Source organism: Pongo pygmaeus, chromosome X (assembly GCF_028885625.2).
Source record: "Pongo pygmaeus isolate AG05252 chromosome X, NHGRI_mPonPyg2-v2.0_pri, whole genome shotgun sequence".
NCBI lineage: Eukaryota > Metazoa > Chordata > Mammalia > Primates > Hominidae > Pongo > Pongo pygmaeus.
The window spans coordinates 158,649,285-158,662,101 of NC_072396.2; the positions used below are offsets into that span (position 1 = coordinate 158,649,285).

At 63.1% G+C, this 12,817-nt stretch overlaps 1 protein-coding gene across 1 annotated transcript; it reads left to right on the plus strand.

The window, feature by feature from the left end:
- Window positions 1–226: 226 nt before the first annotated feature.
- On the plus strand, window positions 227–8,896 carry SLC6A8 (solute carrier family 6 member 8). The gene is made up of 13 exons (XM_054470884.2): window positions 227–1,147; window positions 2,668–2,799; window positions 3,600–3,849; window positions 4,294–4,426; window positions 5,347–5,481; window positions 5,569–5,672; window positions 5,768–5,892; window positions 6,211–6,323; window positions 6,436–6,573; window positions 6,650–6,752; window positions 6,839–6,939; window positions 7,024–7,194; window positions 7,379–8,896. The coding sequence occupies exons 1-13, from the start codon at window positions 886–888 to the stop codon at window positions 7,517–7,519; spliced, it is 1,908 nt and encodes a 635-aa protein (XP_054326859.1). The 5' UTR covers window positions 227–885; the 3' UTR covers window positions 7,520–8,896.
- Window positions 8,897–12,817: the final 3,921 nt, after the last annotated feature.

Consider the following 12,817-nt stretch of genomic DNA (forward strand, 5'->3'; position numbering starts at 1 on the left):
GGAGCCCTGCGGGAGGAGCTGGCGGCCGCCCCAGGTAGCAACCATCCTGCCTCCCGCTGGAGCGGCGTCTCCTCCCCGGGAGGAGGGCAGGGAGGAGGTGGGCGGAGTGTGACGAGGAGGGCGGGAGGGAGGGATGCGGGAGGGGGAGGGGGAGGGGGGGCCGGCCGGCCGTGGGGGTGGGGCGATAGTGACATCACCCCGGAGTCGGTTTTTAAGCGGCGGCCGGCCGGGGACGGGGAAGAGAGGGACAGTCGGAGCGCGGTGGCGAGTCGCTGAGCCCTCCGCGGCCCCGAGAGCGGCTGCAGCCGCCGCCGCCGGGAAGGAGAGGGCGAGGCGCGCCCGAGCCGCCGTCGCCGCCGCCGCCGCCGCCGCCACCGCCGCCACCGCCACCGGAGTCGCGGGCGAGCCGGGCAGCCGCCGCGGGCCACGGCCGGGGCGGGGGGCGGGGGCCACAGGCCCCTCTGCTCCGGCCGCCGCTTGCAGACCGCGGGCGCCGATGTCGCCCGCGCCCCGCTAGGCTGAGCCTCGGGTCGGGCGAAGAGCCGCCGCAGCCGCCGCCGCCCGAGCCGCGGGCAGGAGCCTCGGGAGCCGCCGCCGCCGCCGCCCGGCCGGGCCCCGCCGCCGCCCGCGCGCCCCCGGGCCCCCGACACACATGAGATTCTTCAGGCTCACTTTCAAGTGCTTCGTGGACTGCTTCTGACTGCGCCGCCCGCGCCCCGCACCCCGCCGCCCGCCCGCCGCCCCGTCCCCCGGCCCGGCCGCCCCCCGGCCCCCGGCCGGCCCGCGCCCTCGGGGCCCTCCCCGGTGCCGCCGGTGCCCCCCGCCTGACCGCCGTCCCCCGCGAGGCGCCGCGACCCCGGCCCGGCCGTGCGGCCCGCCGGGGCCATGGCGAAGAAGAGCGCCGAGAACGGCATCTATAGCGTGTCCGGCGACGAGAAGAAGGGCCCCCTCATCGCGCCCGGGCCCGACGGGGCCCCGGCCAAGGGCGACGGCCCCGCGGGCCTGGGGACACCCGGCGGCCGCCTGGCCGTGCCGCCGCGCGAGACCTGGACGCGCCAGATGGACTTCATCATGTCGTGCGTGGGCTTCGCCGTGGGCTTGGGCAACGTGTGGCGCTTCCCCTACCTGTGCTACAAGAACGGCGGAGGTGAGCTCTCCCGCCCGCCGCGGCCCCCTCCCCCAGCAGGCCGCCGGCCCCCGCCCGACCCCAGGAGCCGCCGCGGAGGGGTGAAGTCCGGGCAGCGGGTGGTCCCCGGGCACGCGGGGGTCGGGGCCGCCCCTCGTCCGCCGCTGCCGCTCGGTGGCCGGGCCGGGCGCCTCCACCCCCCTCGCAGTCATGTGCCTGGCAGGGTGGGGGGAGGGGGCCGGCGATGCCCGCGAGGCTGCCCCCCAGACTCCCGGGCTGGGAGGAGCGATTGGCCGCCGAGGTGGGAAAGCAGGCCTGCGCCCTGGGGTCTCCGCGAGGTAAGGCGCCCTGGCTGCCCCCACGGGTCGGGCACACAAGCGGCACATTGTGTGGGCCCCCCACGTGTGCACACACACGAACACACACACACACAATGGGCCACTCTGTCCCTCCCCCTGCCCTCCCCTCCCCTCGCAGCCCTCCCGCCCCTCCCCTCTGGCCCAGGCCTGGAACACTGGGTGCCCGAGCCAGGCTTGGGAAGCCTGCGGCCTGGCCCGCCTGGCGCCGCCACTGGACACACTGCATGCACGTCCCATGCCCGCCCGCCCGCCCGGGCCCAGCTTAGCAACAGCGATGGGCACGCGTGTGTCCTGTGACTACAAAACAGCACTGGGGTTGCTGGAAGCCGAAGTAACCCGGTGATGGGTGGGAAACAGAGGTCCAGAGCAAAGGCCTTTGCCCAAGGTCAGGAGAAGGATGCTGGGACCTGGAGTCAGGCAAGTTGCAGCCAAGCTCAGCCTCTGAGTAGTGGAGCGAGCCCAGCCGGGGCAAGGGTAGGAGGCCCAGAGAGGAGAAGGGGGTGGTGGCACCCAGCTCTCCCTGCCCTTCTGCCACCCCCACCCCAGCCTGCTGGCCAGGGCCTGTGTCACGCCCTGCCTATCTCCTGCAGAGCCTGACTCCCCGGGCTTGCTAAGGTCGGCCTGGCCCCTCTTCCGCACCTGTATCCCTCTGTCCTTGCACGTTGCCATCCCAGCAGCAGGGGACTGTGACCCACCCACCCTCTGCCTTGGACCTCACACTTGCAGGCAAGCGTCCAAGTGCAGGACAGTGGCGCTCCCTGCCTTTGGATGAGCCCCCTAGGCCTGATCACCCAGCCTTGGCGCACACGCACACACGCACGTGCCCTCACTGTGCTGCCTGAAACGGAATTGCGGCACTAGGGACAGCCTACGTGTCTGAGCGTGTGTGTCCTCCATGGCCATCACCCCAAGTGACCGTGGGGGTGGAAGCCCTGTGGGCCTAGGGCCCCTCTGCCACCCAGGGAATAGGGCTCCAATGGCTCAGGGGCTACTGTAGCCCCTCTTCAACACACTCAACCCACCCCCTCAAGACTCCACCTGGGGCCTGAGTCAGTGGCCACCCCTACACTGACTCACCCAGTGGGAAGTTGTGATGGGGCCTTGGGAGTCTGGGCTGGCCCACTGGGCCTGGGCAGCCTAGCTGGGGGCCACCCTGAGTCCACCCTGTGCCTCCACCCCCAGGTGTGTTCCTTATTCCCTACGTTCTGATCGCCCTGGTCGGAGGAATCCCCATTTTCTTCTTGGAGATCTCGCTGGGCCAGTTCATGAAGGCCGGCAGCATCAATGTCTGGAACATCTGTCCCCTGTTCAAAGGTGAGCAGCCCTTGGCCAGCCTCAGGGACTGCCCCCTTTTCCCAGCTGGCTCCCACTTGAGAAATCTTTTCCTGTCCTGAGCACCAGGCCTGGGGCCACGTGATGGTGTCCCAGTCTCGAGAGGGGAGCCTGGAGGAGATGAGATGTTCAGGCCGCACAGCGAACTTGGGGAAGCGGGGACTAGAGGGGGCATAGGCAGCTCCACAAGGCAAGGACAGGCCAGGCATAGCCGGGCTGGGGACGGGACTTGCCCAGCACACTTGGCTCTCTAGGTAGGTCCTATTATTACTATCCCCAAGGACGCTGGGGCACAGACAGGTAGAGCGACGTACTGAGATTGCCCAGTGCGGGGGCGACTGTCTCCAACACTACCTCAGGCTACTAGAAACCCCCCCACTCCCCACCACCACCACCACCACCAGCTGCTGAGGACTGGAGGCTACTGGGTGGGCAGGCGGAGGCTTGGACCTCCTGGAACCGCCATGGTGGCAGTGGGACCCACAGAAGGGGCCAGGTGTGTGAGGCTGGAGACTCAACAGCACTTGGTCAGATGGGGACAGGAGGAGAGGGGCTCGCTCTGCCTTGGGTCTAGGGGGCGGCTGGAGGAAAGGAGACAGGCTGGGGAGTCAGCCCAGTGTTGGGGCTCACACAAGGGGGAGTCCAGGGGAGTCAGGAGCACCACAAACAAGGCTCCAGGAGGACAGACGGTGGGAGCACTGCCAGCCTGGGTGAGGAGATAAAGGGGTGGCAGGGGAGGTGACCAGGAAAGAATCTACATGGCAAGGACTTCCCGGCCCCAGGCCTGGGCTACGCCTCCATGGTGATCGTCTTCTACTGCAACACCTACTACATCATGGTGCTGGCCTGGGGCTTCTATTACCTGGTCAAGTCCTTCACCACCACGCTGCCCTGGGCCACATGTGGCCACACGTGGAACACTCCCGACTGCGTGGAGATCTTCCGCCATGACGACTGTGCCAATGCCAGCCTGGCCAACCTCACCTGTGACCAGCTTGCTGACCGCCGGTCCCCTGTCATCGAGTTCTGGGAGTGAGTCCGGCACCTCTGGGCCAAGCCCATCCCATCCCCCAGGTCTCCCTCACGTTGCCCGGCTCCAGGGAAATGGCCCTGAGGGGGGACCAGGGTGTTGCCTGGCAGTCCATCCTGGACCCTGCCTGCCCTTGCCTGCCCTCGGAGAGTCCTGGGGCCAGCCCCAGGGGCTGGGCCAGGTCAGCCTCGCTCCTGCGTTCGGCAGCCTATCACTGTCCTGGTCACTCCCGCCTGATGGGGGAGCTGGGGCTGCATGTGGGGTGGGATGGGAGTGGCCTCCCAATGGCCAGGGGCTTGTGGGTTCCAGGCCCAGCCCAGATGGACAAGAGGGACCCACTGAACCCTGGGCTGTGGGAGAGAAGGGAGCCACGACTCCTGGGGGTGGACCCTGTGGCTCCATCCTCTGCTGGCACGGGCCTCATGGGACCTCCGTCCCTCCCCTAGGAACAAAGTCTTGAGGCTGTCTGGGGGACTGGAGGTGCCAGGGGCCCTCAACTGGGAGGTGACCCTTTGTCTGCTGGCCTGCTGGGTGCTGGTCTACTTCTGTGTCTGGAAGGGGGTCAAATCCACGGGAAAGGTACCACTAGAGGCATGCAGCGGGGGAGGGTGGCTCAGCCCTGGGAGCTGGATGTCTGTGCCAGGCACACCTGTGGCAACGGGAGATGACCAGACAGAGTCTAGCCCTAAGGAAGGGGGAGGTACTGAAAGCCAAGCAACACTCCCCACCCTATAAATCCAGGGCCCAGCAGCCTTTGCTCCTGGGGGGAGAGGCCCCGGCAGGCACTGTCCCTTCCCTGTGCCCATCATCCCCACCAGTGCCCTCCTGCCAGTCTCTGACTCTTGTGACAGTCTGGTGGACCTGGTCTGGCAATCTGTTACCTGCCTATCTTGCCTTGGGGACCCAGAGCAGAGTCTGGCCACATCCCTTGGGGGCTCCCGGTCAGGCTGGGGAGTCACCTGAACAAAGAAGACAGTGTCTAGAGCTGTGGGACATGGCCAGCTCCCTGGGGAACAAGGTCCCCAGAGCAGCATGTGGGAAGAGGGGGCAGACGGTGTGGCAGCCGCATCTCGCCTGCCTCTGCCTGGCCCAGTTCCACTCACCTGCTCAGCCCCCACCTCTCTCCAGAAGAGGAGGGGGACCCGGCCCCACTCCAATATCCCGCTCCCTGCCTGGGCCTCCCACACCTGCGCTGCCCACACACTCACACAGCTCTCACTCCCCACATGCTCCACACCTCCTGTCCCCACTGAGGAGAGCTCCCAGAGGCTCGCCCGCTCCCCACCGACATGCGTCCCTGCAGACAAACGAGGCACCCAGAGAGCTTCCCCACTGCACTTGCCAGGGCTGCCGGGGCCCCGCCTTGCCCCTAGCTTCCTCTGGCGGGAGCCATGGCTCGGAGGAGAATGCGGACCTCTGAACGGGGGACCGGAGGCGCTGGGAGTGGGGGTGTGAGGGAGGTAGTGCCGCAGCCCCCGCTGAGCAGCCTGACCCCCCAGATCGTGTACTTCACTGCTACATTCCCCTACGTGGTCCTGGTCGTGCTGCTGGTGCGTGGAGTGCTGCTGCCTGGCGCCCTGGACGGCATCATTTACTATCTCAAGCCTGACTGGTCAAAGCTGGGGTCCCCTCAGGTGAGGTGGAGGTGGGGAGGCTGCAGCAGGGTGCTGGGGGGGAGCCCTGCAAGCCCCTCATGCCTGCACTCTCCGGCCCTCCTCTAGGTGTGGATAGATGCGGGGACCCAGATTTTCTTTTCTTACGCCATTGGCCTGGGGGCCCTCACAGCCCTGGGCAGCTACAACCGCTTCAACAACAACTGCTACAAGTAAGCACCGCTGCCCTGCCACCCGTGCCCTGTCCTGCCCTGCCCCGCCCTGCCCGGCAGCCTAACCCATCCACTCTGGCCCCTCCACCCCTCAGGGACGCCATCATCCTGGCTCTCATCAACAGCGGGACCAGCTTCTTTGCTGGCTTCGTGGTCTTCTCCATCCTGGGCTTCATGGCTGCAGAGCAGGGCGTGCACATCTCCAAGGTGGCAGAGTCAGGTAGGGCCCTACCCCCAGCCCCGCCTCCAGAGCAGCAGCTGCCACCCAGATGCATGATGTACACGAACACGCAATAGGAATGCTGAAAAGTGATGAGGATTCAAACAGAACTTGTCAGATTGTGGGCCTGCGGGGGCAGGTCCTGGGATTTGTCAGTGCTGACAGAGAAAGGACCTCCCAGCCCCTGCTGCACGACCCAGGGTTGACAGTGCCTCTGAGGCAGGCGTGGGCATGGGCGAGAGTGTTGCAGGCAGGGCTCAGGGTGCGCGCAGGGCAGGACATCGGCTGCAAGGTCTAGAGCCTGCACCTTTCCCACAGGGCCGGGCCTGGCCTTCATCGCCTACCCGCGGGCTGTCACACTGATGCCAGTGGCCCCACTCTGGGCTGCCCTGTTCTTCTTCATGCTGTTGCTGCTTGGTCTCGACAGCCAGGTTTGCACGGGGCTCTGGGACAGGGAGCCAGGAGGGGGGCGGAGTGAGGGCTGCAGGCAAGGAAAGGGGTGGAGGGCAGTGCGGGGCTCGGCCTGAGCTGCCCTGGCCACAGTTTGTAGGTGTGGAGGGCTTCATCACCGGCCTCCTCGACCTCCTCCCGGCCTCCTACTACTTCCGTTTCCAAAGGGAGATCTCTGTGGCCCTCTGTTGTGCCCTCTGCTTTGTCATCGATCTCTCCATGGTGACTGATGTGAGTGGGGTGGGGGGTCTGCCTGTGACCTCTGGTGGCCGTCCGCCATCCTCCCTGACTGGGCTCTGTCCCCCAGGGCGGGATGTACGTCTTCCAGCTGTTTGACTACTACTCGGCCAGCGGCACCACCCTGCTCTGGCAGGCCTTTTGGGAGTGCGTGGTGGTGGCCTGGGTGTACGGTAGGTCATGGCTGAGGGCTGGGCTGGGGTACGGTGGCAGGGAAGGCAGGTCTCCAGCTTGGCCCTCCCGCCTCACCTCGCCGCAGGAGCTGACCGCTTCATGGACGACATTGCCTGTATGATCGGGTACCGACCTTGCCCCTGGATGAAATGGTGCTGGTCCTTCTTCACCCCGCTGGTCTGCATGGTAAGGGCTGGGGTAGGTGGGGCGGGGTAGGGGGTAGGCGGGGCGGGGTGGGGGCCCCATTAACCGTGGCATTCTGGTCCGAAGGGCATCTTCATCTTCAACGTTGTGTACTACGAGCCGCTGGTCTACAACAACACCTACGTGTACCCGTGGTGGGGTGAGGCCATGGGCTGGGCCTTCGCGCTGTCCTCCATGCTGTGCGTGCCGCTGCACCTCCTGGGCTGCCTCCTCAGGGCCAAGGGCACCATGGCTGAGGTAAGGCTCCCGCCCGGCCCGCCTTCCCCTCCCCTGCTGTGAACATTCAACCCAGCCTGCTTCCTAGCCAGGGAGTGGCCCCGACTAGGGTGGCAGGCAGTGGGAACTGGAGGGAGGCAGAGGAAGTCACTGTGGGGATGAGCAGCTGACCCTGGGGGCTTCAGCATGTCCTCCTCTCCTGCAGCGCTGGCAGCACCTGACCCAGCCCATCTGGGGCCTCCACCACTTGGAATACCGAGCTCAGGACGCAGATGTCAGGGGCCTGACCACCCTGACCCCAGTGTCCGAGAGCAGCAAGGTCGTCGTGGTGGAGAGTGTCATGTGACAACTCAGCTCACATCACCAGCTCACCTCTGGTAGCCATAGCAGCCCCTGCTTCAGCCCCACCCCACCCCTCCAGGGGGCCTGCCTTTCCCTGACACTTTTGGGGTCTGCCTGGGGGAGGAGGGGAGAAAGCACCATGAGTGCTCACTAAAACAACTTTTTCCATTTTTAATAAAACGCCAAAAATATCACAACCCACCAAAAATAGATGCCTCTCCCCCTCCAGCCCTAGCCGAGCTGGTCCTAGGCCCCGCCTAGTGCCCCACCCCCACCCGCAGTGCTGCACTCCTCCTGCCACGTCCACCCCCTGCCCACCTCTCCAGGCTCTGCTCTGCAGCACACCCTTGGGTGACCCCTCACCCCAGAAGCAGCAGTGGCAGCTTGGGAAATGTGAGGAAGGGAAGGAGGGAGAGATGGGAGGGAGGAGAGAGAGGAGAAGGGAGGCAAGGGAGGGGCAGCAGAACCAAGGCAAGTATTTCAGCTGGGCTATACCCCTCTCCCCATCCCTGTTATAGAAGCTTAGAGAGCCAGCCAGCAATGGAACCTTCTGGTTCCTGCGCCAATCGCCACCAATATCAATTGTGTGAGCTTGGGTGTGAGTGCATGCGTGCGTGAGTACGTAGAGTATATATAGATCTCTATCTCTTAGCAAAGGTGAATACCAGATGTAAATGGTGCCTCTGGGCAAAGGAGGCTTGTATTTTGCACATTTTATAAAAACTTGAGAGAATGAGATTTCTGCTTGTATATTTCTAAAAAGAGGAAGGAGCCCAAACCATCCTCTCCTTACCACTCCCATCCCCGTGAGCCCTACCTTACCCCTCTGCCCCTAGCCAAGGAGTGTGAATTTATAGATCTAACTTTCATAGGCAAAACAAAAGCTTCGAGCTGTTGCATATGTGAGTCTGTTGTGTGGATGTGCGTGTGTGGTCCCCAGCCCCAGACTGGATTGGAAAAGTGCATGGTGGGGGCCTCGGGGCTGTCCGCACACTGTCCCTTCGCCCACAAGTCTGTGGGGCAAGAGGCTGCAATACTCCATCCTGGGTGTCTGGGCTGCTAACCTGGCCTGCTCAGGCTTCCCACCCTGTGCCCTGGGCTGGGCACACCCCCGGGAAGGGACCCCGGACACGGCTCCCACGTCCAGGCTTAAGGTGGATGCACTTCCCGCACCTCCAGTCTTCTGTGTAGCAGCTTTAACCCACGTATGCCTGTCACGTCCAGTCCCGAGACAGCTGAGTGACCCCAAGAAAGGCTTCCCTGACACCCGGACAGAGGCTGGAGGGCTAGGGCTGGGTGAGGGTGGTGGGCCTGCGGGGACATTCTTACTGTGCTAAAAAGCCACTGCAAACATAGCAATAAAAACATGTCATTTTCCAAAGCAGGCTCCTGCTTCCACCTCTGCTGCTCTAAGGAAGGGGTCGGGGTACAGGAGGCAGGGGGAACCTTCTCCAGCTGGAGCTGCTGCGGTGGGCAAGGCTCTGCTCTGGAGGCCTCTGAGGCCGGCACCCTTCTGGGGACTGGGAAGGGAGCAGGGAAGGCAGCAGCCCAGGGAAAGCCTTGTCCCCCTGGAGCCGAGGCACTTGGGGAGAGCAGGAGGAGATGAGCTGGAGAGCAGCCACACCCGCGGGGAAGGGTGGGTGTAAAGCCATGGGTGCTGAGATTTTCAAAATGTTGCCCCAAGAATTTGTCACTGAACAGGTGCCTTGTGTCACTTGGGCCAGGCTGGTAGCAGCAGAGGGGATAACTCTTTGCATCAGGGATCAATTTTGAAGGAGGAGCCAATAGAGGTTGTGCATGACCAGAATGCAGGGCTCAAAGAGGAGTTAAGGGCAACGGATTTGGCCTGAGTAAGAGGAAAGATGGAGCTGCCAGGTCCTGCAACGGGGAGGCAAGGAGAGAATGGTCCGGAGTCAGCCTTGGGTGTGTCATGCAGGAAGTGTCATCCAAGTGGAGATGTCTAGTTGGCAGGTGGACACAGGAGTTCCAGAAAGTACTGGAGATGGAACTTTGCAAGTTCTTACCACATAGAGATGACACTGAAAGCCCTGAGCCTGGGTGAGCTCACAGGGACGCCGCAAGCCCCGGAACACAATGAGAGGGGCAGAGGGAAGACACGGCAGCGATGGGGGAGGATGCCTGAGAGCTCCTGGTGGGGTCCTGCAACCTGAGCCAGTGAGGACCCCTCACAGGTCAGGGAGGAGCAGTAGCTGGCTCCATCTGTCCAGTGCTGCTGCTGCTGCTGCTGCTGGTGAAGGACAGTGACCTGCAAATGCTCACTGAGTCTGGCAAGGGTCACGGGGGCCTGGCAAGGGTGGCTTGCATGAGGGGGTGCGTGTGAAAGGCTGGTTGGTGTGCGATTGAGAAAAGGAGTGGCGGCAGCACAGTGTCATCTGCAGACGAAGGGAGAGACAACAACGTAGTTCACCCAGACAAGGAAATATGAGCCGGCCTGGAAAGGGAAGGCATTCCAACACACGACACAACATGGCTGACCCTGGAGAGCATTTCCGTGAAATGAGCCATCATAAAGGGACACTTGCTATAGGGTTCTGCTCCTGTGAGAGAGACAGGGCCTTACATGAGAGGAAGGAGATCCAGAGACAGAGGGCAAGGGTGGGTGCCAGGGGCTGGGGACAGGGTGGGGAGTGTTGAGTGGGGACAGACTGTCAGTTTGAGAAAATAAATTCTAGGGGTGGATGGAAGTGGTGGCTGCGCAACACTGACTGCACTTAATGCCACTGAATTGCACACTTAACGATGGTGAAAATGGCTCATTACACATGCATTGATGACACTATATATATATGTATGATATATATGCGTTTTACCATAAGAAGAGGCGGAGAGGAATTGGAGACAGTGAGTACAGACAAGTCCTTCAACGGGCGGGACCCCGTGCACAAGATGAGCATGTGGCACCCCACCCTGAAAGGGCTGGGCACCATGGCAGGGCACAGCAGGCAATGCAGTGGGCGGCTCAGGCAAGCACAGAGAGCATCAGGGATTGGAGCCTGTAAAGGGGGAGCAGGTGGCCCCTCAGAACAAAGTGACAGCTTGGGCTGCTCCCTTTGCATCCTGCCCAGGACTGCTATCGTGCTATGGGAGAACCCCCAGAGGCCCTGCTCCTCAGCAGGCAGCACCCCCTATGGAGGGGCTTTACCCCTAAACTTCTGGAGCCAGGGGAGGGACCTGGCTTGGAATACGGCCAACCAAGAGCCTGGGTGAGAAATACATGGACCAGACAGGCAGCAGAGAAAGGAGTGACAGCACAGTCCCACCCTAGCTCATCCGGGGGCTCTGGAGCCTGTCCTGCAGTCCCTGGCCCCCATCTCTTCGGCAACCGCTGTTTCCAGTTTTCTTTTTCTCCCCGAGAAGCCTGTCCTCTCACCATGCCTGCACCTTCAAGAACCCCGCCTGCTGGCAGCTCCCAGATCTCCAGCCTGGCCCTCCTTAGCTGCAAAGGTGCTTCCCAACATCGGCAAGACCTCTCCCCAGGGTGCCCCAGGTCCTCACACAGCCCCTGTCCCCAACCGACTCCAACTGTCCTGTAGCCCACAGTCACCCTCAGGACCCCTGAGCTCAGGCCAACTGCTTTATACACTGTCAGCCAGGTCTCTGCCTGGATGACAATCACCCTCTGCTAATTGTTCTCCGCACCTCCAGGCCAAATGCCCTCCAAGCCACCTCATGCACCACGATGACACCACACACACAGCAAAAAGACGTTGAAAAAAGGAAACTTCACAGAGGCGTGTCACATAAAGTGGGTCCTGAAATAGAGACACCATTTCCTCAGGACTTAGCTCCTGCATCAGGGGTTAGGACACAGAGATCAACAAGCAGGAGGCTTTGCCCTCAAGCAGCTCGCAGTCTAGTGGAAGATGGGTAAGAAAACAGATCAGGACGCCCACGGGTGCAGATGCCCTGGAACAGAAGCTGATACAGGAAAGCGCGAGCCTGCAGGCCGCCCTCCAGTCTAGGCTGGGCAAGCGCCTCAATTTTCATCTCTAAGAGCCTGTGCCCACACCCCCCGCCCCATTGTCGTTCCATCACTCCACTAGAAAGGGCGCTCCAGAAGCTGGCCTCGTGCAGCTTTCTGTCTGCTGCTGGCCTAGGCAGAACAGCAGAAGCAGCCATCAGGGCTGGTGAGGGAAGCACCCGTTTGGACTTTAGCCTTTCAAAGCTCAGAGAAAGGTGAGCTCAGGGAGGCCCAAGGTAGCCGAGAACACTTCCTGGAAAAGTGGGATCAGACTTCGGCCTTGGCACAGCAACCAGAGGGTATCGCCCACGTGTCCCCTACTCCCTCAGACACCACCTCTCAGACCGCCTGGAAAGGGACAGAACTCGTCATGAGGTGGCTGTACTCTGAGCACAAGGGAAGGGCGACAGGATGCTAGAGAAGGGAACCACTGGCCTGGGCCCGGACAGGGCAGGCAGAAGCGAGCATGCACAGCAGGCCGTCAGCTACCCTGCCAGCATCAACATCCTTCAGGGGTCCCCCCAGTTCCAGGAGACACACCTCTAACCTGCTCCCCTGACCCTTCCGCCCAGTCCTCATGCAGACACCAGGCATGGCAGAGGCCCTGCAGGGTGGGAGCACTGTGCCGCGGGCGGGGGCTGCCTTCCTCATGTGCTACTGGACAGCAGCACAGTGCAGGGGCCTGGGCACTGGCGCCAGGCAGGAAGCCCCGGTTCTGGCCTGGCTTGCTGTGGGCCTGGAAGACACAGCTCTGAGGGAGCCACGGGAGGGATGTCCTGGAGCCAGCACAGCGCTCTGGTGGCAGGCACACACCCAGCACGTTCTCAGGGCCAAGGGCCCCAGCCCATTCCCAGCCCCTTTCTGCCTAGCTCTGCCCTGGGCCAGCTCCAGGTCACTGCCAAGGACAAGTCTCCTCTCCCAGCTGGCATTAGTCAGAGGTCATCCTGCAAACCTTCAGGAGCGGGTGGGGCAGGGAGTGACTAGTGGCGCTCTGCCACGTTCTGTCTGTCCCAAATGTGACGAACAGGAACCCAGAGAAGGCAAGCGAGTCCTCTACCCGGAAGCCTCGCCGGTTTACTGAGCCTCCCAAGCTGCCCACACCCAGGGAGGCAGACAGGACACACACTCGGCGGGTGGCCCTGAAGCGAGGCCCGGCCCAGCCCGGGGAGCAGGAGGACAGAGAGGGCAGGGCCTTCGAGAACAGGTGTGAGCCTGGCCTTCAGTGGGGGAAACAGGTTGAAGGGCTGTGGCCGCTTGGGGGCTCCAGGCAGGAGAGAAAGCAGAGCCCTCCCGACGGCCGCAGTCACACACCGCACCACG